The sequence below is a fragment of the Callorhinchus milii genome, unplaced genomic scaffold (assembly GCF_018977255.1).
Source record: "Callorhinchus milii isolate IMCB2004 unplaced genomic scaffold, IMCB_Cmil_1.0 Scaffold5, whole genome shotgun sequence".
NCBI lineage: Eukaryota > Metazoa > Chordata > Chondrichthyes > Chimaeriformes > Callorhinchidae > Callorhinchus > Callorhinchus milii.
Window position 1 is genome coordinate 7134954 of NW_024704746.1, and position 27814 is coordinate 7162767.

A 27814-nucleotide genomic window follows, 5' to 3' on the forward strand; every position below is an offset into this window, starting at 1 on the left:
CCTACTGGACCCTTAATTTTGAAATGCATTGTTATCATTGGAGACACGGAACTAAGGCACCACTTGGGGTTAGCCTGGCTCAGTTGGTAGCGCTCTCGTTGTGGGTTCAAGCCCCACTTTGTAACTTTGAGCTCCCGGTCTAAGATGACCCTACACTTGGGAGAGTATTGTACTGCTGGAGGTCTTTTGTTAAATTGAGCTTCTGTTTGTGTGTGTTCGGTAGAAATTAAAGATCCATGGCACTATTCAACAAAAGAAGGGAGTTTCTCCCAGTGTCCTCACCAATAATAATAATAATCCTTCCATTTGATATAGCGCTTTTCATGTCGGGAGGACGTCCCAAAGCGCTTCACAGAACACACTGTAAAGTGAATTGACTGTATATTTGTGGGCGAACGCAGCAGCTAATTGAGCACAGCAATGTCCCACAAACAGTCGTAGATTGAAAATGACCAATTTATTATTGTTTTTGGTTTTGGAGAGATTATTATTAGGCGTGTGGAGTAAGGAAACTTGCCCAAGGTTTCGCCCTGCCTGGAATTGAACTCAGGTCTCTCGCTTGCAAAGCGAGTGCTCTAACCACTGAGCTACAGGGCTCCTGGGTAAAAAAAATTGGTCATTGATTTCATGAGAGGAGGTTGAGGGTGAAGGGGAGACAGTTTAAAGAAGTTGCATGTTATTTGAAGAGATTGGAAAAAAATGCTCTCGGAACCTGGACATTTCAGCAAATTGATATGCACTTGTGATTTATTTTGAATATCTAAGTGTTTAGGATAGTGGTGATGTGAACAATTGCCAGAGATATCAAAGAATGCACTCAACATTCTTCAACCCTTCTGCAGCTTAGAACATACTGAAATGATTGAAAAGGCTTTTCCCAGTAGATCTCCATGTAATATCACTTTGCTGTAAAGTTCCTGTGATTATGTTTTCTGTGCTACTTAGTAATTTACTGCTTCAATTTTCCACTCTTTGTATCTAGCACTTTGGTGAGGCACAATAAGCCCAAATCACGGAATATATTTAGAGCCATTGCTAAAACTAAAATCACTTGTCAGGGCTCCATATCGCTGAACAAGATGGATCAGAATCAAATGGAGCAGCACAAATATCAGTTGAAAAGGAATTCCGATTTATTATTGCAACAAAACAAAGCCTTCCTCCATTCAGCAAATTAATTGCCCCATTTTCATCGTTTTGTCATGTTTAAGTGCATCGGTGAGGGAAGACAGCTTACAGTGCAGCATGCACCTCATCAGGCCACTCAGTATAACCATCTGAGAGCTGCAGTGTAAGCCTTTGGAGTAAATAATAATAATAATATTAGGAAATATAACCGATCTACAAATTGAATATGAACATATACGGCAGTATTAATAATGATTTGTGATGTCGCGCCTTATTGCATCGTTGAGTCGTCTCAAAGAGCTTCACAGAAAATACTGTGAAGTGAATTGACTGTATATTTTGTGGGTGAAATGAAAACATAGTTCCTATAATCATCGGTGCAACTGCAACTGTTAATAAAACTATTCAGAAATGGCTGGACAAATACCTGGTGAACAAAATAGCAACCTCCTGCAAATTATAGCCATTTTAGGAAGTTCAAACAAAGAACATAAATACATCCACTCATGGCAATGTTATAGGTCTGGCTGTCCATCACTGAAAACTATTTAGAAATGACCTCTACAGTGATTTAAACTATAATAACATAATAATAATAATAATAATAATAATAAGCATTGCATTTAAATGAATGCCTTGTTACATTGTTGAAACATTTCAAAGCACTTTACATGATTGACTATAAAGTCTAGTAACTGTGTACTTTGTGGATGAAAGCAGCGGCTAAATTGTACATAGCAAGGTACCACAACAGCCATGCAGTGAAATGACTAGTTTATCTCCAGGACACCAGGTGAAACTCTTTTTTCAATAGTGCCATCGGATCTTTAATGTCCAATCTGAACAGGGCCTCATTTAACAGCTCATCCAATGGACGATGTCTCCGACAATGCAGTGCTCCCCCAGCATTGCACTGGAGCATGAGCCTGGACTATGGATGTGAATCAACACGTGGAACTCCCATCAAAATAAATAAACCTCTGTGAAATTGCTGTCTCCCTCCAGCCCTGCCCTCTACCCCCCACAACAAAGTAATCAAACAACCAAAAACTCCAAAGATATTAATCTAAAGCTCAACCTTGATCAGCTTCCAAACTACAGATGGCATTCCTGTGGTGGGAGCAGCGTACTGACTGCAGGGTTCCAGGTACAGTGTTTAATTGCTTAACTCAATACTTATCCTTGTAACCTTCAACATCATTCCGAACCCCACACCCGTCCAACTCCAACATGACAACGTGAATTGATGCCCCAAACTCTCCAAGGCAGCTTCTTCCATTGGTGCTTGACTCTTTGGAGGGATGAGAACATTTTCCCACTCCTCAGTCTAGCCCGAGGCTGGTTCATTCATTGCGTCCTCTCGTCTTGGGATCACAGTTGAAGTTAATGGTGATATTTGCAGCCGCCCCTGAGAGGACACGCTTCATTGGCTGTGATGTCCACGTTCAAGGGCTCTCATCATCGGTAAGTCAATGACCTACTGTGACATTATCAGTTACACGATGGGGTGAGACTATGGCATCACCATTTAGCAGCAGGGAATGGCTATTATCTGCCTGCTAACAGCAAATGACCTCCAGGTGTGTCATTAGTAACCCTGTGGGGGATTCTCCGCTCATTGGTAAATGTACCGACCTTGGTGGGCGAGCACATCTGGATTCTCTGTCTCTTGATCGATTTACTGACCTCGGCGGTGTGAGCTTATAATGGGAAGCCACATCGAGTCTCGTTCCGCAGCCGCTTAAAGTCCTGTCTCCAGTGTAGGGGGCTGCAAACCACCTCTGGCTCATAACAATAATAATACTTGCATTTGATACAGCACCACTTTATCACATCGTCAAGACGTCACAAAGCACTTCACAGGATGTACTGTAAAGTGGATTGATTGTAAAAAGTAGCAGCCAATTGCACACATCAATGTCCCATAAACAACCATAGAATGACCAATTTTATTTTTGGGGATTGTTGGACACTGGTAGAAATTCCCTTCTCTTTTCAAATAGGGCCATGGGAACTTTAATATCCACCTGAACAGTCATGGCTGTTTGTGGGACATTTCTGTGTGCAAATTGGCTGCAACAAAATACACAGTCTCTGCACTTTATAGTAAATCTAGTAAAATCACTTTGAAATGTTTCAAAACAATGTAACAAGATGCTAAATTAAATGCAAGGCAAAAAAAAGATTCAATTTGTAGATCGATATATTCCGGATTTTCTCTAGTTCCTTATTCCTTACATCATAATCATGTGGGATAGTCACATTGATAACACTACATGCACAATCTATTTGGTTCTTTATGTTAATATCTGCCCCCACCTTCTGGAACTCCATCCTGGAGCCCCTCCACCTCTCTCCCTCCCTTGCCTCCTTCAAGGCCAGTCTCAAGAACCTTCTTCTTTGACCACGTCATTGATTATCATTCCATGTTCCACACCTCCATCCTCTTTACCCCTTGATTTTGTACTATAGAAGGTGTTGACCTTACCTAGTTAGCACTGGATGGATTCAGAGACACAGCGGTGGCTGGTGAGGAATTGGTGAGTTGCGAGTTTCTTTGGTGGACGGTCCAACACTACCACCCCTTGCTCTCCACCCCTCTTGACCACAGACCGCAGCTTGGGTGGGAACCCTTGACTGTCCAGCGCCTTGGGACATCCACCCGATATGAAAGGAGTTACATAAATGCAATTTGTTGTTTGTTGTTCTTGGTGCTTTAACATCTGATCAAATGGACCCAGCGCTAATCACATCTCAACCATGGTTCTTCAGCAGGTACCTGAGACACTGGCAGGTCTAGACCTTCCCTCCCCCTTTCTGGACGGAGATAAAGGTAACACTGTGGTAACAGTAAAAGGGAAGTAAACACAACTACTAAGCATATAACAGAGAAGGTTTGTGTTTCACCTGCTGTTATTGCAGCTTGTTAGTTTGCTGAATTGAGTTGGGTTAGAGTGATAGCCTCTATGTTATCCTGTTATCTAGTTTTCACTAGGATTCGGGAACTCACAATTCTGATGCATGAACATAGCAGTTTATGTTTCGCCCACAAATATACGGTCAATTCACTTTATAGCATATTCTGTGAAGTGCTTTGAGACGTCTAGAAGACGTGAAAAGCGCTATATCAAATGCAAGGATTATTATTATCATTATTATTATGGATCAGCGGTAAATTGGTGTGGAAAGTACCACTGTATTTTTAGTTCAGGTGATAAATGTCACCTACAACATGCACAGCAAGGAGATAGTTGTTTGCAAAGAGAGTGAAGAGTGTGCGTGACCTGATTATAAGAGGAAGAAATAAGCAACTGCAGTGCCTCCTTTCTCCCTCTGGACTCGCGCTGCGAGGGGACAGCAGGCCTGACACACGGTTTGCCTTAGAGAAAATAAAATGTTCATTCCCAGGAGTGCAGCAGATAAGAGTTTGGGTTTAGAAGTGACATGTTAAATACCAGGCTGGTATCTGTCCTGTGCCCACAGCCAATTACTGTTTCAAGCCCCGATGTAATACAGTTCAGACACTGGATCAGTCTCAAACTTCCCTTACACAATAAGAGAGGAAACTAACTCACTGAGCTATCACTCCAAGTCACCACAGAAACAGCACCGGCCTGATCGGAAATTTAATTTCATCATCATCATCATTTCAGATCTGGCACCACAACAATCAACCTAGCTAGCTCTCCGCTGCAGCACACACACTGCTATTTCCAATCTCAGGCTCCTCATGGTGACAAAACATTCCAAGTGAAATACTCCAATACAATCCTACCTCGGATAAAAGGTGAGGACGGGACCGAACGAACGAAGATGCAATCAAAGAGCAACGTCTTGAGATGTACCTTGAGTGAGGTGAGGAAGTGGCGAGGTGAAGGGACTTGGGAATTGAAGTACCAGAGAGTGCGAGTAAATACTCTGAAGGCCCGATCGCCGATTGTAGGACTTAAAGCAGGCCGTTGCTGCACGTGGTCACAGCTATACACAGTCACAGGTACACACAAACACTGCTACAGAGTAATGCATAATAATCAGTAAGATGGCCAAACAGTCACAGCGCTGCATGGCCAAACAGAATTTCTTTTATATGAAGACTCTTGCAGATCTTTCTATTATAGACGCCATGATATTCAGACTGGAGTAACTATGAAAGGAGTCTTTAGAACATACATAAGAATTGCTGGACGAAAGAAGTCCAAAGTCCATCCCGTTTGCCTTCCACCATCCTGGCAGTCATATGTACATGTCATGTCCTAAACTATATACTGTATCCTACGATATTATTTCTGAAAATAAATCTATCTAATTTGCTTTTGAAATAATGGACAGTTTCTGCTTCCATACATTCCACTCGGCCACTGAAATAATATTTACACTGATTTGTTATGAATTTACCCCCCAACCCACTATCACTTGCAGGCCATCTCATATAGTTCTACTGTTCTGGACAAGATAAAATAGTGTATCGTGGATTACATTATCCAGTCCTTTAGAATCTTAAAAACTGCTATTATATTGCCTCTCAACCTTTCACTTTTCCAGTGTGAACATGCTCAGTTTAAGCCTTCACTATTACATACACAGCAACGAACAGACAGAAGCAGCTCACTAGGCTGTCCTTGTAAACAGAGACACTGTATTGCAAGCAGGGAGCTCAGCTCTGAGTCTTTTTGTTCCCCATTGAACTATGCGGCAAACATTCCTTGAAATGAAAACAAGTTTTATCCCTCAGCAAGTAGACGTTGAGGTTGAGAGCTAGTAAATCAGAACTTTGTTTTTGCCTGACACATATAGAGTTGTATTTTTACTTAAATATCTATTATCTGCACTACATCCCTGAAAGTATGTTGTCTGTCAATGATAAGTGTGTTACAAGCTCAAGATGAATGACATTAAAGAGCAAGTCCCCATTCCCCCAAACCCAACTTGGAGCCTTGTATATTCTGGGCAGTATATTACAGTTGTATAAGTGTGGAGCCGTGTGATAGATTACAAGAGGGAAAGAGCTGCTGGAGTCAGTTCTCGGAATACTGGCCTGATTCATCTCACTGCAAAGCTGTCAGGGGCTTTTGTTATTTAAAGTGGAAAGCAGATAAAAAGATCACCGAGGAGAGAGAGTGGTTTGTGTGATGGAAGGCCATCTCCCGCATGTCACCAATCACTACGGGGAGACAGACAAGCACCATCCCTCTGCTCTGACAATTCCAGGCACGTTTACCTTCTTTGTAATCCTAAATGTCTCTCATCCTAATGCAGCGCTGTCGGAAAGTGAAGTCAATGCAAGTTGTGATCTGGGCTCTTTTGCTGTGACTGATAATAAGCTTTACTTCCTTCCTCTACTTTCTCATTTATATTAAAAAAACTTTTCCACGCCTCCCCCCATCTTCCAATTTCAGATTACATTTTCATAGCCTCCAATCCTTTGCTTTCCTAAAAGCCGATTTCAATTGCAATCCTTGGTTCTGCTGTCATTCACAGGCTGAAACACATTGGATGAAGGAGAGGAGGGCTGTGGCACTGGACTTCTGAAAGGTTCTGAAATTGCTTTCCATCGTGACTGAATGGTGGCAATGGATGGTGGACTCGTGGGCTGGTCATACAGGGTGTGAGGACTCAAAGTCAACGGAGCTCATTGAGTGTTTGTGGGCTCGGGGTGGGAAGGGAGGGTGTTTTAAGGTGAGGAGCTGAGATTACAGTTATATCAGCAGATTTGTTTTCAGCAAGAGCACGTCCAGCCCACACCAGGGGTGACATAGCCTCCGTTGTGCAACAAGTGCATGTCATGCGAGAAGAGATTTTTGTGTCCTCAGCCCATTGGTCACACTGTGTGTGTCTCATGACCGTGGTCATAGTGTTCCCTCAGGCATCAGAGGAAGGTGGCGGCACTACACAAGCATTCTTGTCAGGTACAAGATGACTCTGCCATATGTGGTTGAAATGTCTCGGTTCCAGTACACAGGTACTCATAAATTCTAGATTTTCCAAAGCAAGGCATCTCCATCTCTATACCACTGCAAGACACCTGTATTCCATAATTGGAAAAACAAAGACCTAACTATTGCTCGTGTGCCAGTTGTGTTCCTGACCCAAGACACCAGGTGTACAGCTGGCAATGTTTCGGTACACACTGGCAGTTCTCCTACAAAGTTAAAATCTGAACACGGATTGCTCGGACTTACCTTTACTGATGTCTTGGTATTCCATCCACAGCTGTCTCTGCACTGAACGATTTGGGAACCAGATGGTGCAAGACTCCTCAAACCCGTACATTGCCTCCTGAATGTAATGATTGCCAAACTCCTCCAGCACTGACGAGAAGTCACTCCTCAAAGTGGCTCCTTCCAACGAGCGGATAGCATGGCTGAAGGCTGAAACAGAAAGAGAGCATTTGGCTTAATAATAGGCAATGAACCAGCACAATTATCACAACCTGTTCTACTCTTTGTATTTGGCAGAGCTTTTTATGTTCTAATAGCCCCATGAAATAAAATCTTCAAATGCACCTCCCCACCTTTTCCATGATCGCTGCTTAGCATTTCTAGTTGACAATATGAACTTGTGCCCCCTAGTTAACTGAACTGCCAAATAGAGAGAATAATCTTTCAATATACATCTTCTCAAACAAGGCTCAGCCACCCACTTGTTTTTATGGCTCTATGCCATGGGGCCCTTGTATTTTAGATGGAATGTCAGCCCTGGAGATCTTGTTCATGATGTCTTGAGACCATTGCTGATAAAATCATTCCCTCCCCACCAGTTTTTGTTTGTAAGTCATTTAACTTCCGTAATAAGTTTTGCTCTGAATCCTTCCACTCACTTGATTATACTTGATGTATGACTGACTTTATGCAATTATAGTCCAATATTTCACATTCTATTCAATTATAACCGGTTGCACCCAATTGTACTCACTTATACTTAATTGAACCCAATTACACTTGAGTGTGGCTGGTTCTAAGCTGGCTATACATTTTTCCCCAAATACTGTACATCCATCAAGCCAAATAACAAAGCACAAAGCAACGTAAATATAGCACCGAGAGGAATAATACTATTAATAACTCCACTCCATTTGACATTGTGATCATTACCAAGCCTCTGGATCCCATTACCAGCCCTAGTGAACACCTTAGGGCCATTAATGACTGTAATGAGTGAATAAAACCATGTTATTGATGTAATATTTGAAAGTTATCGATAAGCCGGTGCAGCCATTGTATTTTATAAACAGACACGCACTCACACGCTTATAGAATGTGCACCGGAGTCAGCACCTTCAACAAAAATGGCAATTAGCATTTATTTACTCCTTTTACGCAGGATAAGGTCTCAGAGTGCCTCACATTGGCGGAGTTGGATGCCGAGCAAGGGATTAAGGGGAGGTGCAGGTGACCATGGTGCAGACAAAGAGGTAGGTCATCTACAAAGGATTAGAATAACCTTAATAATAATAATTATTTCATTTGATATAGCACCTTATCATGCCATTGAGATGTCTCAAAGCGCTTCACAGAATATACTGTAAAGTGGATTGACTGTGTGTTTGTGGACGAAACGTGAATACTTTTGGGCAGTATTTTCCACCCTCGGTAGTCATGTTATTGAGAAATGGAAAATATATTGTTACACAGAGTGGGGTTGCCGTGGTCAAAGGATGTGGGATGTGCAGCCTATTTTGATATTGTTTCCACAGCTATCAAAGAATTGCTAGATGGCCGCCTTCTGCTCACCGAAGCGGTTTCCTGCAAAGCCAAATGAAACCACTCCCTGCCTTTCTCTAAGTGGCCTAGCTTGTGTAAACCAGGAATGACCCTCAACTCTTTTAAGGTATTGCTCAACAATGTTGTGCAATGTTGCACTAAATGTTACACAATGTTGGACTAAAAGGACACAGTACTAATAATACTAATCATTACACTTGATACAACGACTTTAAGTCAAGAGGACGTTTCAAAGCACTTCAAGGATATACGATAACAACAACAATTTGATTTATATGGTGCCATTCATGCGGGCGGTTAACAATGGGGGAGTTTGAAGCAGAGCTGGCACGGTCGAAGAGGAAAATCTTCAGTTGTGATCTGAAGATAGGCAAAGAAGGGACGTGGTGGAGGGACTGAGGCAGGGAATTCCAGATGTTCAGAGCGTAGCGGCTGAAAGCATGGCTGCCGATGATGCAGCGGGGGGGGGAAGGGGGTGCGAGAGACATGTAGAAGGATGGAGCCGGCTGAGTGAAGCAGGAGGGATGGGGGGAGAGCTGTTACCCTCACAGCCCTGAACTTGTGACCCCCTGTCCTGTTGGCTTGGTATATCTGACAGTACTGCTCTGGGCTTATGTTCTCTATCACATCATATCTTGGATGAGGCTCTGAGACGAAAGGACATTCTGCCTTTCAGAGCAATCTCAAACAAAGTGGAGCAGCTTGGCAATGTGATCGTCTCCTGGTATGATGGAGCCTCTAATGTAGTCAGAGAACCAGAAAAGCCGGAGAGAATCACTGAAGAGGAGCAGAAGGAGAAGCTCAACTACTGGCGCACCAGTCACCAAGTCAATAGAGGATCAGCGCATATTGCTATGATAGTGAAGTGCTTTGAGACGTCTCAATGCCATGACAAGACGCTATAACAAATAGAAGGATTACTATTGTTATTACTAACAGGGCATACCCTGCCAAAGCCCACAGGAGCCCAATTTGGAGAGGACTGTGTGTTTGGAGTGCTATTTAGAAGGTGTTGTTTCTCTGGGCATCACAGTCATTTTGCTCTTTAATATTAATAATAATAATCCTTGCATTTGATTTAGCGCCTTATCACATCTTCGAGACATCTCAAAGCGCTTCACAGAGTATACTATAAAATGAATTGACTGTATATTTTGTGTGTAAAGTGCCCTTTTAGTCGGGATTGGAGATTAAGGCTGGCAGACCCTGTGGCAATAAAGAAGGAAGTTCCATGGTCTTTGTCACTTTGGCGCAAGAAAATAGGACCTCAGCTCAGCCATGAAAAGTCTACTGAAGTGACAGGCTGTTCAATTGCTGTTCAGGCCAATGTTTTTCAAATGTTTTTATCGCTGGAATCAGCTCTTTCTTGAAAGGGAAAGAAAAGTGATAAAGGACTTGAAAGTAAAGAGAAAGCATTTTTATAGCCACCTGTAACTATATGTCAAGAAGCGCTCGACAGCAATTACCATTGTGAGCAGGCACTAACTTTGATAGGCAAACATGACTGGATGTTGTGTGGATAGCAAAATCCCACATTAAAGCTATGAGCAGAATGACCTATTAATATGCAGTTCTGCTGACCAAGACATATGAGGAATTTGGGAGCCATGGGAGCTTTAAAGTCCACTTGAATAAGAGTCAGACGCAACTTTGGTTTCTCCCACAAAATATACAGTCCAAATCATTTTACGGTATATTCTATGAAGCTCTTTGAGACGTTCTCGACAACGTGATGAGGCCCTATATAAAATGCAAGGAATATTATTATTATTAACCATGAAAATAACATGGTCTGACTATGCAGTGGTTTCTCCAGCACTGCACTGGAGTGTCAGCTGAGATTGTGAGCTCAAACTCCTATTGCGGGACAGACATGCATTTGACCTCAATGACCTAGAATGCTCCCAACTGAGCCAGACTGACCCCTGATAGGACTCTATTCACTTCTCTATTTCTTTTGGTTCTTCTCATTTCAGCTGCCATCAAATCTAACCAAATCCCAATTGTACTATGAATAATTACACTGATAGACAATCTTCTACAATTCTACAGCAAATGTTTTAATAGCCCCTCCATCATTAGCGGACTCACCATGAATATTTAAGCAAAGCAATTACGGTTTAATATTCCTATTCGTGTGAACAAAAAATGAGACAGGTTGTTTCCATTCTCTTCATTCTGTCAAGTTGTCCATCTAGTTCGGGTATCGTGATAATGATCTAATACCTGCCTGCTTTTTCCTCTTTGCAATACATACTTGTTAAAACAATGTTTTAGCAATGTAACTCACTCTTCCCGACCCATCACTGTAACACACTCCTCACCCCTCACTGTAACACACTCCACATCCCTCACTGTAACACACTCCACACTCTTCACTATAACACACTCCTCACTGTAACACAGTCCTCTCTGTTCTGCTGTTGTGGAGTCATGTGGCATTGTGGTTAGCATTCTCGCCTCGCAAGCGAGAAGATCTGGGTTTGATTCCTGGGTGGGGTGAAACCTTGGGCAAGTTTCCTTACTCCACACACCTCTGGTTACCTAACAGTAAGTGAGAACCCGATTATTAGTCGATTGGCTAATTGCTTTCCTGGGGTAATAATCCCTCCAAAATAAAAATAAATTGGTCACTCAATCCATAACTGCTTGTGGGACTTTGCCATGCGCATATTGGCTGCCGTGTTTTCCCCCACAAAATCCACAGTCAATCCACTTTACAATATATTCTGTAAAATGCTTTGAGAGGTCTCAATGGCCTGAATGATGCGCTATGCAAATCTGTGTCTGCGGTTTCTTTAGCTGGTGTGGTCAGGCACATGCCTCGTGGCAGAGATAAATTCACGCTGAACTGAATTGGTTTCACTTTCCTTTTCTGGTGTCTTTGAGAGGGCATCCCCCCTTGGCTCAGTGCAATCACACCCTCGGCTCTAATTGGCTTCATGGCTCTGTACTCTGAAGAACAAAATGTGCTTCTGTAAAATTGCTCGTAACGATAAACCTTAAATCTGGACACTTTATGGAACAATGTAGTAATGAGGTAGTTTCATCTCATGGTTAGTCTTAATGTGCCATCATTAACCTAGCAGCTAGTTTGACAGCTCATTGAAGCATAGAGCCTCGGGCTTAAAGGAATTCAAGCAAGGGCAAGATGTTGTTGAAGCCACGACCACCTCACAACCACGAGGAAGATTCTGAACTTAATTACAAGCCTAAATCGGGGTTTATAATAGAAAATCCAGGAACGTTTCCAGTGATCAACTTGATGTAACACGGTATTAAAGTGACACAGCGTTCTGATTTACTGTGAAATGTAATAAAAGGTCACAGAGCCTGCTTGTAAGCTCCCTCTCGAGAGGAATCAAGCAGAGTCTGTGCACTGGCACTGCCGACAAATATTCCGTCGGTTCCTGTCGAGAAACGTACCTTGGTGCAATGACAAAACACCGCACAAATGGCTGCTTGGATGCTCTCGTGGTGGAATGAGGGCCCAAACTTTCAGGGGCAGAGCCAAGATGGTCAGAACTGAGGTCAGCTGGCATTTTTATTAATATTATTATCATTAATACTTCACATACATGATTGCTCTGCCGGGGAAAGCTGTAGAGACCAGAATGAATAGGAGTGGTCCAAAGAGACATTGGCAGCTCCTGGGGTAGTAGAGGTAGGAAGAGGTATTGTCGAAGCTGGGACATTGGGATTGCCAAAATTTTAATGAGGTTGTGGAACTGGAACGATGGATTGTTTGATGGATCCTCCTGTTTGTGTTGTCCTATGTTCCTAACTCTCCACCTTGGAGGCAGTGCTGAGGAGAGCAATGAAGTTGATCCCCAGGGTGAGTGATGAGGAACAACTAGATAAACTTGGTCTCTTCAGCCTTGAAAAGAGACATCTCCAAGGATACGTCATAGAAGTGTTTATAATCCTAAATGGGTTACAGCAAGGAAACCTGGAACAAAGAAGCCAGGTCAAGAGGGACAGGTGCAGGGTTGTGGACTGCAATTTCAGATAAATACGAATAAGTAGTTCTTTACACAGAGGACAATTTTGAACAGTTTAGTACAAAGGAAAGCTGAGGCCAGGATTCTGGGCTCATTAAAGCAACAGTTTGATACTGTAGTGCAATGAAGTCAATTTGGAAGGTTATTGTTATTATTAATCATAATATTAATAATAATAAAAACTTGCATTAGTGTATAGTACATAGATGTTTCTCAGCGTTTACAATATATAATTGATTGGAACTGAAAGTGAATCTTGTTATATAGGTAAAGATTACCATAAAAAGCAAATAAGCAGCCAATTAATTTGTAATTGAAAGCAAATTTTGGATTAGGAGGGGAATAGAAGACAGGAGAAATGGAAGAAAGACTCCATATGTCTTTGAAATAGCAATAGCAGACCGGTCCTTTTGCTTTTACCTGAATCACAAAGCAGACAACCTAAATTAATAGCACAACTAAAGAATGGGTCGGTCACCTGGAAATAAATACATAATATTATATATATTGTAAAATGTTGGCATGTGATCAGATGAAAGAAGTGCCTTTTCTGCCATTGTGGCTCAGTTGATAGCACTCTTGCCTGTGGGTCAGAAGATTGTAGGTTCAACATTCACTTTTATTAGAACTCATGTAGTCTGTGTTGTCACTCCAATGCAGTGCTGGGGGTGTGCCTCATTGTCGGTAAAGCTGTCCTTCGGATGAGTCGTTAACTGAAGGTTGCCGTCTGCCTCTGCAAGTGAACGGTAAAGATCCTGCGGCACTATTCGAAAAGAGAAGGGAATTTTCTCCCGGTGTCCTGACCAACAATCCCCCAGATAAAATGAATCATTCACTTCATGGCTGCTTGTGGGATATTGGTGTGCGTAAACTGGCTGCCCTGTTCGTCTACAAATACACAGTCACTCCACTTCACATTAAAATCCTATACAGTGCTTTGAAGTGCCTTGATGATGTGATAAGATGCTGTATCAAAATGCAAGCATTGTTAGTATTGTTATTATTATCTAAACATTGCTTGTGATTTTGGCCGCTGTGCAGAACATTGCCTACGCCCTGTTCCAGTCAGTGATGTCGCACCAAACGTGTAAATGACAGCCGAGGCAATGTGCCATCAGTTTCTGTCTCTCAGCCTAATGACTATGTGTCCTTCCTCAGTAGGACCTCCAATTGATGACTATTAGCACTATCTTTACTCCGAGCGGATAAATGTTCTGAATTTCAACGATACTGATCCATGTGAATAAACCTTGCAACTGGCTGAACAGCGATGGTTTGCCGGAAACGATAAGTGCGGTAAGTGGTATCCATTAGCAACACGGTGGAAAAGTCCCGTCATTACATTTACAATTACACTTTGAAGGTAATATTTAAGGATGTTGTGCGTAGTGATTGTCCTGCCAATAATAGACGCAGCTGTGGGAACCTAACAATTAGCCGCTGGAGATGGGAGTTGTATAGGTAGGTTTGCAAGATTGATTTTATCAAAAGACTAACTCGACTCCTGTCCGTGTCAGCCTGACAAGCTATGTGGGATGTCTTTGCCTGCAGTTCAGTGTGCGAATGGTAGCACATTGTTGTCCAATGATGCTGAAGAAAGGTGAATAACTGAATTGAGAATGCAGGAAGTACAAGGTAATAATGATAATTCATGGCCACTTCAATGGAAGGAACCACAATGGATGTTGAACCCACAATCTTCTGACTCACAGGTAAGAGTGCTCCCAACTGAGCTACGGTGACACAAAAGACACTGGAAGGATGTTGCCAAGGGGTTCTGCTGGGCAGGATGAGAGATCCATATGTATTGGAAGATCCATATGTACCTTTCAGCCTGTTGCCTAGAGAATGAACACTCATAATAATAAAAAATTGCATTCTTTATGACACCGTTCAATGTGGGGAAGACCTCTCAAAGCACTTCATAGGATGTACTAGAAAGTGTAGGGTGAACACATCAGCCAATTTGCATGCATCAATGTCCCACAAACAGTTATGAAGTGAATGACCAATTTTATCTAGCGGCACATCTGGCATTGGAGCATTCCCCAGCACTGCACTGGAGCATTAGCCTGTACTGTGATCAAAGTCCCAATGTGGGGCTTGAACCAACAACCTTCTGACTTAGAGTCCTACCACAACTGAGCTAGGTTGTGCACTTTAATGCTTAAACTGTGAGCAGGTCTAGTACTTCTTGTTCAAATGTTCAACTGCCATTCCTGGTAACCTGTTCCAGTTGTAATTATCCTCTGGATACTTCCTGTTATCTGTTCTATTCCTCTGCCATGGTGTATCATTAAGTTTCAACATTTACAATTGTTTCAACGTTTATTGTGCGTCCCTCATTGCTTTGATCTGCATTTATCAAGTCAACAATAAATAAATGGCTGGTCAATACGTTTGACATTTAAAACTGCCTTGTTATAAACTGGTACTGTTGTACATTTTTACTGTAACTCCTAGTGCCTTTATCTCTATGCAGAGTGCTTGATTTTCTTTCTGTCTGAAGCTATTTATATATAGAGCTGTGGCTTTATCACCTTAACTGCATCAGCATGCATGAAACTCTGTAATACGAACATTTCAATAAACTTTGTGAAGCAGAAAACTTTACAATTGCCTTTCTTCATTACTATAACTGCACGTTATCTCTGTATATAATTTGCTGTCATTTATATTACCAAAAGACTATTTATTAGGGGAGACATTTATGTTGTACAGTGTAATGTTTGATAGATCATTTGCTCTGAAGTCAATAATTTTTTTTAATATATATTGCATTCTGTATACAGCTAGTCTCAAATCCAGCAAACTGAGACTAGGATTTAAACCCAGCTGTCAAATGGTACTTCAATCTTTCTCTTTCACAACTTTGGAGGCCTGAAGCGTGTTGATTAAAGCACTCATTTTGCAAGCGAGAGGACCCGGGTTCAATTCCCAGGTGCGGCGAAACCCGAGGCAAGTTTCCTTACTTCACACACTTCTGCTTGCCTAGCAGTAAGTAGGAACCCAGTTGTTAGTCGATCGGCGGATTGCTTTCCGGGAGTAATAAGCCCTCCAAAAAAAAGAAAAACTTTTTTAAAATTTGGTCCCTCAATTTATGCCTATTTGTGGGACGCTGCTGTGTGCAATTAGATGCCATGTTTCATCCACAAAACACACATTCAATTCACTTTACAATATATTCTGTGGAACGCTTTGAGGCGTCTCAACAATGTGATAAGACACTATATCAAATGCAAGTATTATTAATATCATTCTGAATTTCTCGCTATCTATAAAGCCTTAAACCTATCCCTATGCCCTATCCCACCTGCCCATTCCCCCCGCTCTTGACTGTACATCAAACCCCACCCTTCTAAAGTGCTCTGAGACGTTCCCCTACATGTTCACTTCTTTCCTCTGACTGATTTGGCTGTGGGGCTGGACGAGGCGGGTCACCTGTTTTGTGTGTGTGTTTGTGTAAGGGGGAAACAAATGTGATTATTACTGCAGCCTGCTTATAGATACCCCTTAGAGATCTTTCAGTTGATATCAATGGCCTCAGAGAAGGCAGTGTCCCATCAGGAACAAAGTACCTGCTGCTTCTATTGCCGTTCCATCTGTTTCCATGCCTCGCCCACCCTTGGATTCAAGGAGTGTTTCAGTAAAGGAAGTCTCCTGTGTGATGGCAGCATCTGCACACTCTTTAGCATCACCTACTGATTAATTGAAGGGCAGGAAACTGGTGTCAACATCAATCCTTGGATTCTGATGGCCTTCAGGACCCTGTAGAGGCCAGACCAGACAGACATTGCTCTGGGTAGCCTGAGAGTTGAGAAGAGAAGCGGTCAGTGACGGAAGGCAAGATAGATGTTAAGAGGTGCCTTGTACCTCATCAGTCAACTGGAGAAGGACAAGAATGAGGTCAGTGGGGTTGGATAAGGGGTCAGTGTCGCTGAGCCGGGTAGATTGCAGCCTGGATTGATTGATTTCTCTCTTACATTTGCAAGTGACCGTAATGGAAGGTAAACGACTTACAAGTTTGGTAAAATTGAGTGATGATCAGCAAATGCCTCGGCGATGAGACTGTTTTATCCTAGTGAGAGAGATTTACAAGACAGGGCCACTGCTGCTGTTGCTGGTTTCACAGTTCTTCCTCTTCCTCAAGTCAAACTCCATCATGAAGGGCAATATAATGGAGGATACAGCAAGATAGATTATCTTATTAGTATTGGACTAAGGTACAAAGCTCCACCAGTCAAGATACATGATGTGTGGACTCCAAATAACTCTGCACTGACCTTCATCGGCACTTGGATATCAGTGAGTCGGGAAAATTAATTTAAATATATATTTTAATAGGTATTACTTTTATTCCTGGTGATACCTGTGCTCACCAGGGATAAGAACTGTGCGCTGAGGAATTGAATGGAATTTGCAGTGTCTCCTATTGAAACCTGTTGGTTTTAAGCAATCTCAGGTTGTCAACAACAAAGGTTTGCATTTGCATAGCGTCCTTCAAGCGTAATAGCATCTGAGAGAGAAAAAACACATTGCAGCATTCAAAGAGCTAAACAGGTTAATTTGGCACCTCCTTACTTCTCCAAACTACTTATTCCCCAAACCACTACCTGGCACCTCCGCTCGACTGCTCCGATCTCCTGCTTGTCCCTCGTGTCCTCTGTTCCACCATCGGTGGCCACATTTTTACACCACTATGCCCTGAAACTCTGGAACTCTCTCCCTCAATCCCTCCACTTTGTCCTCTCCTTTCCCATCTTTAGGTCGCGTCTCTCTGACCGTGCTTATGGTCACACTAACCCTCCAACCCCTGGCTCGGGGTCAGGCTCCACTACTGTCAAGCACTCTGCGACTCTTCCCTGCATCAAGGGCACTATGTAAATGCAAGTTGTTGTGGTTGTTATTAATTAATATGGAGGTTGCAGGTGGAACATAACCACATTTAACAGGGCAACTGTTTGAAAAGGAACAGTATAAAACAATAGGGAGAATGACTAAGGAATTGAGAATAGAATGGGGATTACAACAACAACTTGCATTTATACAGTGGCTTAGTGGCTGAAAGTGTGGTCACTGATGGTGGAGAGGAGGGGATGAAGGAACAAGCAGGAGGCCAGAGCCAGTCGATCAGAGGCAGGTCGGGAGGTGCCAAAGCGTGAAGGGATTTGTAGATGAGTGAGAGGATCTAGAGTGTGGATTGGGATTAGAGAGGAGAGCTCCAAGTTGTGGATTAAGATTGGAGGGGAAACCTCCAGTGAAGGAGCTCGGACCAGTCTGGTCTGATGGCCTTGTGTGCAGTAATTTCCATGGTTTTACAAAATGTCCGTAAATGCTAGAGCTGTTTGTCATTTGCAATTTCCCACCACTCCAAAAAAAAACTTCCAAATTCAGGTCTCGCATAATGCTTGTTAATTTTATATTCATGTCCTCTATGTCTGTGCTCACAGAGCAATTTAAATATGTTCACTTTCCTGTGCCATTTTGTATCCCTCATAAATCCTCATAATAATCGAATCGCTAGGGTTCATTAATGTAGATTGCAACAAGCGGTTACCCAAAGGACAATTTTTGCAAAACTGTTAACCACTGTTTTATTCTGTGAAGAATCCTCTCCTAAAACCATCATGTTCTAATCCTTATAAATCTCTTGAAAAGGAGCTTTTGTCAATTTATTGAAAAAAAATCCAAACACAAACCCACATTTACTTAATTGCATTGTCTCTGTTCAGTCTCCAAACAAAATCATCGGTGTTTGCGAAGTGCAACTGAGCATCATGTGGGTAATGTGTAACCCAATGACTATTTTCTATGCACATTCATCAGCATTGAACCTGATTTTGCAAAGTTATCAGCCTAGGTACATAATAATAAATAATAGTAATAATACCTTTTATTTGGTATTGCGCCTTTCATATCAGGAGGACGTCCCAAAGCACTTCATAGGTTAATAATAATAATAATCCTTGCATTTGATATAGTGCTTTTCACGTCTTCTCAAAGGATATACTGGATATACTGGATATACTGTGAAGTGCGATGCGTATTTTATGTGGCAGCCAATTGGACACAGCAATGTCCCACAAACAGCCATGGTGTGTGTGACCAATTTTAATTTAGGGGATTGTTGGCCAGGACACCGGGAGAGAGAAACCCTCTTCACTTCATCAAATATTGCCATGGGATCTTTAACATCCACCTGGACTGTATCTCGGTTTAACGTCTCATCTGAAGGATGGATGGGGGTCGCTGATTCGCAGGGGATACTAATTCGGCATATAAACCTTCACACGGCTTGTCACGGCTTAGAGGAGGAGGTGGTATCTGGGCGGCGATTGGCTATTGCAGCTGTCACTGAATAGGGAGGGTGGACTCTGGGTGATAATTATCTGGTCCGAGCTGTCACTCACCCGAATGTCAGGCTCTGGGGTGGTGACTATCAGGAGCCAATCATGGGAACCATTCGCCGGGCTACTCAGGAAATATCCCACATAGTCAGGCCGACCCTGGTCACCTGCAAATCTAAGACAAGTTTCAAAGTACTCCGACAAATATCTCAGCCATCAGTAGAGTCACCTTTTCACCTAATCACTGATTGAAGTTCAGCTTCTCCTACTGGCACGTCCTGTGCCCTGCAATTACCACAAGGTCAGACCTCGATATTCAGCCCACTTTTCTTGAAGCTGATGCACATCAGACGCAGTTTCTTTGTTCCCCCTCCCCTCTCCCCACCCAAAAAAAAAACAAATGTACACATATTCCCAGGGGTCTCTGGTTGCATGTGGTTTGCTGTGAAAGGATCCAGTCAGGGGGTTGTGAATAATGCACCCATTACCCGTTCGAATGGAGCCGCGGCCTCGAATGCTGGAGTTCCTTTTGTGCTCGCCGAACCTGGGTGAACTGCAAATTGGCACTTGGTGGAGAATTCAATTACAGGAACTCTGTGGGACTATTACACACCCATGGAGTCACAGACCTGCATGGTGCTGCTATTGATTACATTTCATTCGACATGGATCTTTAGTCCTTAAAGCCCACGCACTAGTGAGGTGGGAGATGTCACCAATCCCCATCCCCACACCTCCTTCTCACCTCCCCTCACCGGCACCACCACCATAATATGATGATAATACCAGAATAATAATAACAATAATAATAATGATGGACCACAATACGAAAAAGGCACCTGTGCCCTGAAAATTCTCGTGGTCCTAGCTTTAGCACCATTTCCATAGATTTAAGGATTGCACAGATATTTAGAAAAATCCGTAGTTGATAATAATAATAATAATAATCCTTGCATTTGATATCGTGCCGTATCACATCATTCAGACGTCTCAAAGCGTTTCACAGGATATACTGTAAAGTGGATTGACTGTGTGTTTTGTGGGTGAAATTAAGAGCTATTGAATAGCTGTGGCTGTGTGTGCCAGCAGGAGTGTAGGGAAGAGCAATGGGAGAAGGGGGAGAGCGAGCATATGAAGAGAGAATATAATGACACTCACGGCACTGTTTACGCTTGCAAACCGTTATTAATGAATGATGTTGAAGCGTGTTTGGCTCTTAATGAGTGACAGCACTTAAAAGAGTCAGGCTTTCTGGTCAGTGTACAAATATACTCTAAATCTATTGACTAATCATTGAAAAATCCCTTTCTCAGCACTTCAGTGTATCTCAAGCATCTAATTCATATAGACGGGGTGAAATGTTATTAGCAATAACTGCCATTGTGAGCGAAGTAAGTCTGTTACTTTTGTGCTGGTAATGGGCCATTTTCATTTACATTCAACAGCCGATTTTTTTTTACAAAAAAGAAATCAATGTGCAATCTCCTCACGAGCAGCTTTTGTGATTTTTTTTTTGCACATCAACTATTTTTCAATTAGGTTTCAATCTTCCTGCTGTCTTCGCCTCTTTTCTGTGGCAGCTCTATCAAATTAAAAAATGGAGAAAAAAAAATATCTTTGGATATCCTTCATCAGATTCCAGCACTTTCCCATCTTTACTGCCGCTTCAGTGCACGTCAAAGATCAAACACGCTTTATCAAGAATAATTATACAACTTGATATTTATCCTTTAGTTTAAGCACAGTCCCTCTGCCCAGTTTTCTGGGTACATTGTGCTAGGCTTTATACTATCTTTCAATGAAGTTAATAGATTAAGTTCAGCACTCCTTTAATGCCTACAAAAATCCTGTATGCTAATCACTGGGCACATTGTGTCCTAGGCTGTGTTGGCACATCAACGACTGAAACAGGTTACCAGGGAGGATGGCTGAGGCCAGGACCCTGGACTCATTTAAAACGAAGCTTTATATGCTGTGATAGGATGATTTCGTTTTTGGTCAGCTGGGTGTCTGACGCATGCGGGAAACCAACATCGTGCTTAAACCAAGCTGAGAGTTCCATGCATCCCACCTACACATGGAGATTCCAGAGATATTTATTGGAATGGAATACGCACTCTCTCCCTGGAGGCACACTTTCTGCTTACCTAATTCCAGAATGTAACAGGCGCAGGTTGGCAAGAGACGAGGCCCAGAGTGTGTGTTGGGTATTGCTGGAGTCTAACCAACTAAAACCGCAGAGCTTGCCAATGATGGCACTGTCTGGCAAACTTTCCCACTGGCTGGCAAGCTTTCCCACTGCTTGTCCAGCTAGGCCCACCCCTACCCATTAGGGCTTTGGCTTTCAGGGGTAACAGGAACTAAGTGGGGTGACTCCTTGCCCCAGTGACTGGTCTGCCCTTCCAGGTACTGCCGATAACCCAGGCTGGGCTGTGCCTTCATCAGCAGTGTCCTGGAGTTTGCGGACCCAGCTGGCTCAGGAATCGGACTGGAGGCCGACAGAGGGCTGGCTTGATTCTGACATCACTGGTTCGGCAGTAAGACAGAAATGTCAAGAAGATGATGGGATGGGCTTTCCAGAAGGTGAGATCAGATGGGCCGAAGGGTCGTTTTCATCTGAACCCATCTTGTGATCTTGTGGTAATGATGAGCTACTCTCTGTGGAGATGGCAGGGCACAAGCCGTTACCATGAAAATGTAATAATCTTCTCATTTGATGATTCGATACAGCACATTTCACGCCAGGTGCACATCTCAAAGCACTTCACAGAGCACACTGTCAAGCATAGTGACTCTGAATTTTTTTTAGGAGAACATAGCAACCAATTTGCACCCGGCAATGTCGCACAAGCAACCCCTTTGAAATGAATGAACAATATTATTTGGGAGGATCGTTGGCCAGGACACCCGGAGAGAGAAACTGCCTTCTCTTTTCGAATAGTGGCTTGAGAGCCAGGACCTCGACAATGAAGCATTCCCCCCAGGAGTGTCATATTGGGGAATTCTATAGTGGAATTCTCAGTTTGGTTTGGATACTCTTAAGCTTAGATACTCTTGGTTAAGATACTCTTAGGTTTAGATACTCTTAAGCATGGTGATAGGTTTCCTCACGTGTCAGACACCCGGATAACCAAAACAATAGAGCGTCAGCCTAAACCATGTGTGTTCAATGTCCCGACACGAGGCTTGAAGCCACCAGAGAGGTGAGAGTGCTACCAACTGAGCCAGGCAGATTCGGGCCAAGAGAGAATCAAGAGAGATTCAGCTCAAGTCATCCAGCGTTACCACTTGATGGTGCTATTGCTTCATCTTCCTGCAGTATATACAGAGTAGGATGGCTCAGCAGGAGCTCTGCACAAGCCTCTTTGCTGGAGCTCTTATCAGAATTACAGCAGATAGTCCGAACGGCAGACGTCTTAATTCCAGGCACCAGGGTTCAGAACGCACAAGAAAACCACTGTGGCAAAAAGTTATTCTACTTTGTGAGCTCAGTGTGGAAATGTCTGCTTCATTCACTGTCTTTAGTTAATTTGTCCTAGTGCCCTTATGAATAAAAGCACTGTAGTGCAAAAAAAACATAATTTGATTTTCCAATTTAATTTACAGAACGTCAGGTTATTTATCGTTTAAATTTTGTTAGGGTTTCAGTTTTTAGAACTGATTTGACAAGTGAAGCTAGATGTTGGTGTTTGTCTGACTGTGCAGGATGCAGACCACACATTGTCACGGGTTACAGGGACAGATTTGCCTCATTTTCTTTCACTCAAGCAGCCTCTGAAAACCATTATTTTTACACTAAAGTGACTTGCTTCAAAGATTTCACATGTTCGAGATGTGATCGGATCGTGCACTAACTCAGTGTGCCACCCAGTCTCCAACCTTCTGTGATTCCACCCATTTGATACCAGGGAAGTGGTTTGGATGAACATCTCTCTTCAGACCATTTGATCTCATCTCTGAATACCCAACCTGCCTTCCTCTCATTAGGGTGCCAGACTGTTTAACTATACCCAAATCACCATATCCTGGCAACCAGTTTCAGCTTTTGGTGACCTTGTGTCACTAAATAGTATAATAATAAAATACCATAGAATCTTACAGCACAGAAGGAGGCTCTTTGAAAGAGCTATCCAACTCGTCCCACTCCCCCACTCTTACCCTATATATCTGCAATTTTTTCCTTTACAAGTACCTATCCAATAATGTATGCTAATAAAACGACAATGTTTGTGTATGTGTGTGTGTGTATCAGCCACAATCTCAATAACCGATTGATGTAGAGACATGATTTATACCTCTTTGAAAAGGTCTTGCACCTGGGAGTGTCATAGGCATATTTGTTTTCGGGGATCTCCTATCGTTGATGAGCTATGGCAGTTTTGCTTAAGGTTTACACACAGTTTTTATGGGATGTTAAATGGTTTGTGAGTGGTATCACTGAAATCTACACTCCATATTGGATCCTGTGGTTGCAAGCGTAGCTGGAATGGGTACAGCTGGTAATATAATAATCTTTAAGTTTGATACAGAGCCTTTCATGTCCGGAGGATGTCTCAAAGCGCTTCACTTGATAAACTGTTGTGTAAGTTTGTGGCTGCGTATGCTCCAGGCAAATGCAGTAGCCAATTCGCTACAGCATTGTCCCACAAAACAGCCATGAAGTGGCTGACCAATTTTATTTGTTGGGGTTGTTGGCCAGGACACCGAGAGAAAGTCACTTTGCTTTTTACATCGTCCCATGGACACTTTAACGTCCACCTAAACAGGCAGAGGGGACTCTAGTTTAATGTCTCATCTGAAGGACACCGCCTTGAACAATGGTACTCACCCCCAGCATCAGGAGGGGGTTTCAAATAAAAAGGCCCTTTTAAGAGAAATGTTGCTATTTCATAAACTTCCAAGGCATTTTAAAGAAAACAGAATGGGCAAGGAGAGAAAAGGCATTTGTATCTCTTGACTGAGAAGAAAATTATATGTAATTTATGTACAGTAAGCTTGTAGATGGTTCAATAAAATTGAAATAAATAATCCATAATAGTTATTTTTTGAATTTCTCCCTTTTTTTGTTGCGCCCTGCTGTATGTATGCATTGGAACGAGAGACAGATGTATTCCCGGAGTCATGGCTCACCTTAAATCACAGACATTTACCTTGTGTTCTGTTGGTCTGTGTCTCTGTGCAGCAGCACTCCCCAGCCAGGAGAGTCTGTGGGTGCTTTTCAGGTCTCGTTACACATTGACTCAAATGACTATAATGAGTTGTTGAACAGTAGTTAGTTGGAGTGCTTAGAACAGATGGGTGGTATTTGCGCAGTGGCAGACTCAAAATTTTAATCACTAGCTGTACTGTTGGATCTGACCAAACAAACAATACCTCCCTAATTACAATTGCAGACAGCCTTAAAAGCTACTTTACCATTACACCAACTGCACAGTTAAAGTTCTTTAAAATGTTACTGAGATTGTACTGGAGCTGCTAATTTGTATTTGATGCAAGCTTTTGGAAATGATCTCCCGTGTTGAACGGAGTGAAATTGTTTTTTTTCCTTCACCCTATGCGGTGAGATCTCCAGCCTTCGGGTTGTAGGTTTAGAGAAAGCAGAGGATTATGTGGGTTGTACATCGCCAGTTTGACTCTTGAGGCAATCCTGCCTAACTCCTTCTGAGGGATAACTGATAATGCAAAACATTGGCAATTCCTGATGTCAAATCTGGGGCACCCCACATCGGGTCTTTGAGCTCACAGTCCAGGCTGATGCTAAATGTGCAGACAGAGGTCTTAAGGCTGAGACACTGAGAGATTTCAGAATGCAGGTCCCTTCCTAGATTTGCACAGCTCAGTTCTACAGTAAGGAGAGCGTTCATCCACTGAGCCAACAAACTCAACCTTGGGGTATGGTATCAATGGATCTTACCTGGAGATAGTGTTCTCTGCTTGAGTTTGACGTGGTATTGGGTGGATTTGAGCTTCCAGTGCTGTACAATGGGATAGCCTGTCACCTCACTGAAGTTAACCATTCCTGAAAGAGAACAAAAGGTTGGTGATGTGAAATGGCAGGTGTGAGAGTATTTTTTATTGCTAATAAAAAAAAGTTCTTTAAAATGTTACTGAGATTGTTTTATCTCTTTTATTTCCATTTGATAATGCACAGCAGAAATTCAGCAAAGACCCACTTCTGTCAGTTTTTTTTAAGATCAGTGTTCTCAGATTATTGTCGGAATTTTTCCCGCAGGCTACCACTTATTTTTAACAGATATCCTGGATAGGCTTCCTGTTTCCCTCCCTCTGTGCTCACATGCATGGCGACACAACAAGAGAAGCACAGAAGTCATTAGCCTGTTTTTTTATATTTTGTTAAACAGCAAAGAAACCCAGCGGTTTCTACCTTGCCGAGGTAGGGCGTACATGATTAACCCTTAGCATTCTGGTTAGTGTACTTGCTTTGCAAGCGAGAGGACCCAGTTCGATTCCCGGACAGTGGGAAACCTTAGGCAAGTTACCTTAATCCACACACCTCTGCTTACCCAGCAATGAGTAAGAACCCAGATGTTAGTCGACTGGCGGATCGCTTTCCGGGGGTAATAATCCCTCAAAAAAAGTGTGATCACTTAATCCACAACTGTTTGTGGGACACTGCTGTGCTCAATTGACTGCCGCAGTTTCACTTACAAATACCCAGTCAAACCTCTTTACAATATGTTCTGGGTAGCGCTTTGAAACGTCTCAATGATGTGATAAGGCGCTGTATCAAATGCAAGGATTAGTATTGCTATTATAACGCTGCAGTGCCATTTTCACAAGCCACCCATTTAGATGGCCCACAACAATACAGGAGAACGCAATAAACATTTACATCTAATCAGCACCTTTCACGTCGGGAGGACATCCCAAGGCGCTAAACAATCCTGGCTTCGCACTCGAGCTGGGGGAGGGGAGTGAGGTGGCGTGGAGGTGAAAGATATAGGTTTTGAGGCTCGCAAATGTCTCGGAACATTTTATCAAGTCAATGAACACGGAGTCATTTTTTTTCGAAATCCAAGCAAATGCTGAACCTCATTCTGCCCCCAATGGCATTCCACAAACAACAGCGAGATGAGTGGCGAATCTCTATGGCAAACTAATCTGAGGGTGTGAGGTTCATCCTGTTGATGTAGCACTAGAACTTATAATAATCATAATTCTTGCATTTGATTTGGTGCCTTATCACGTCGTTGAGATGCTCAAAGCGCTTCACAGGATATACTGTAAAGTGGTTTGGCTTTGTGGCAGCCAGTTGCTTGGCAAATTTAGCAAAATACGGCGTTCAATTTACGGCTGGGGTCCTGTAAGTTCTTTTAAGAAACTACAGAAAAAAATCGACTCCAAAGTTATGACAGAATTCAACAATTTGCCGAATTCCGCAGTGTAAATTATGACATAAATCAAGTTCACCTGGACCCAAGTGAAATATCTCTCTTTGTTTCTTTGTATGAGTGTGTGTGTGTGTGTATGTCATGGTGGGGGGGGGTGCTTTGGAGTCCTGTAGCTCAGTGGTTAGAGCACTTGCTTTGCAAGTGAGAGACCTGAGTTCAATTCCAGGCAGGGCGAAACCTTGGGCAAGTTTCCTTACTCCACACGCCTAATAATAATCCCTCCAAAAAAAAACAATAATAAAATTGGTCATTTTCAATCCATGACTGTTTGTGGGACATTGCTGTGTGCAATTGGCTGCCGTGTTCGCCCACAAATATACAGTCAATTTGCTTTACAGTATATTCTGTGAAGCGCTTTGGGACGTCTAGAAGACGTGAAAAGTGTTATATCAAATGGAAGGATTATTATTATTATCCATCTGAATGACAAGGCAGACCAGATCTAAATTGATGATTCAATCGTAGACATCGCTGCTCTCGATATGCTCAGTTCTCAATGTGGAGACACTGTCATATAACCTGCCTGCCTAGCTTCCCCTTTTTATCATCATTGATATATTATCATCACTGCCTGACTCCTTACCCACGCATTCATCACATCAAGGCTCGATTACGGGAACACCCTCCTCATTGGCCTTCCCAACTCTCCCCTTCACAAGCTGCAGATCATCCAAACCTCTGCAGCTCCTGTACTCTCACCAGGCTCCGCGACCCCATCACTGCCACCCTCCCGCCCGACTCCACTGGCTCCCCATCCCCCAGAGGATCGAGTTCAAGATGCTCGTCCTCACTTTCAAGGCCATCCATGGCCTTGCCCCCTCCTACCTCTCTGGCCTGCTGACTCCCTTCCAACCTGCTCGCTCCCTCCATTCCCTATGGTAGGGGTATGAGGGTGTCTGAAGAGGTGGGTCTTGAGACAGGCCTTGAAGGAGACAAGGGAGGAGGTGAAGGGACACGAGGGCAAGGATAAACACAAGCTATCTCTTTAGAGAAAGCTCATTGAAAGGTAGTTTATAAACTTATGAACACCTCCCCCCCTCTCCCGATGTCTGGGCCCACATTCCATCAAATTAAATTGGTCATTCATCTCGTGGCTGCTTGTGAGACTTTGCTCTGTGCAAAAAGGCAGCCGTGCTGGCCTACAACATATTCGGTCAATACAGTTTTCAGTAGACCCTGTGAAGCTCTGAGAGGTCCCCTGATAT

The 27814-nt window shown here is 42.9% G+C and overlaps 1 protein-coding gene across 1 annotated transcript in view; it reads right to left on the minus strand.

The window, feature by feature from the left end:
- The window catches only part of astn1 (astrotactin 1), a 620426-nt gene that overhangs the window by 80758 nt on the left and 511854 nt on the right, over nucleotides 1-27814 (minus strand). The window contains 2 exon segments of the mRNA XM_042334960.1: nucleotides 7308-7496; nucleotides 25112-25216. Of these exon segments, the coding sequence (XP_042190894.1) occupies nucleotides 7308-7496; nucleotides 25112-25216 (294 nt within the window).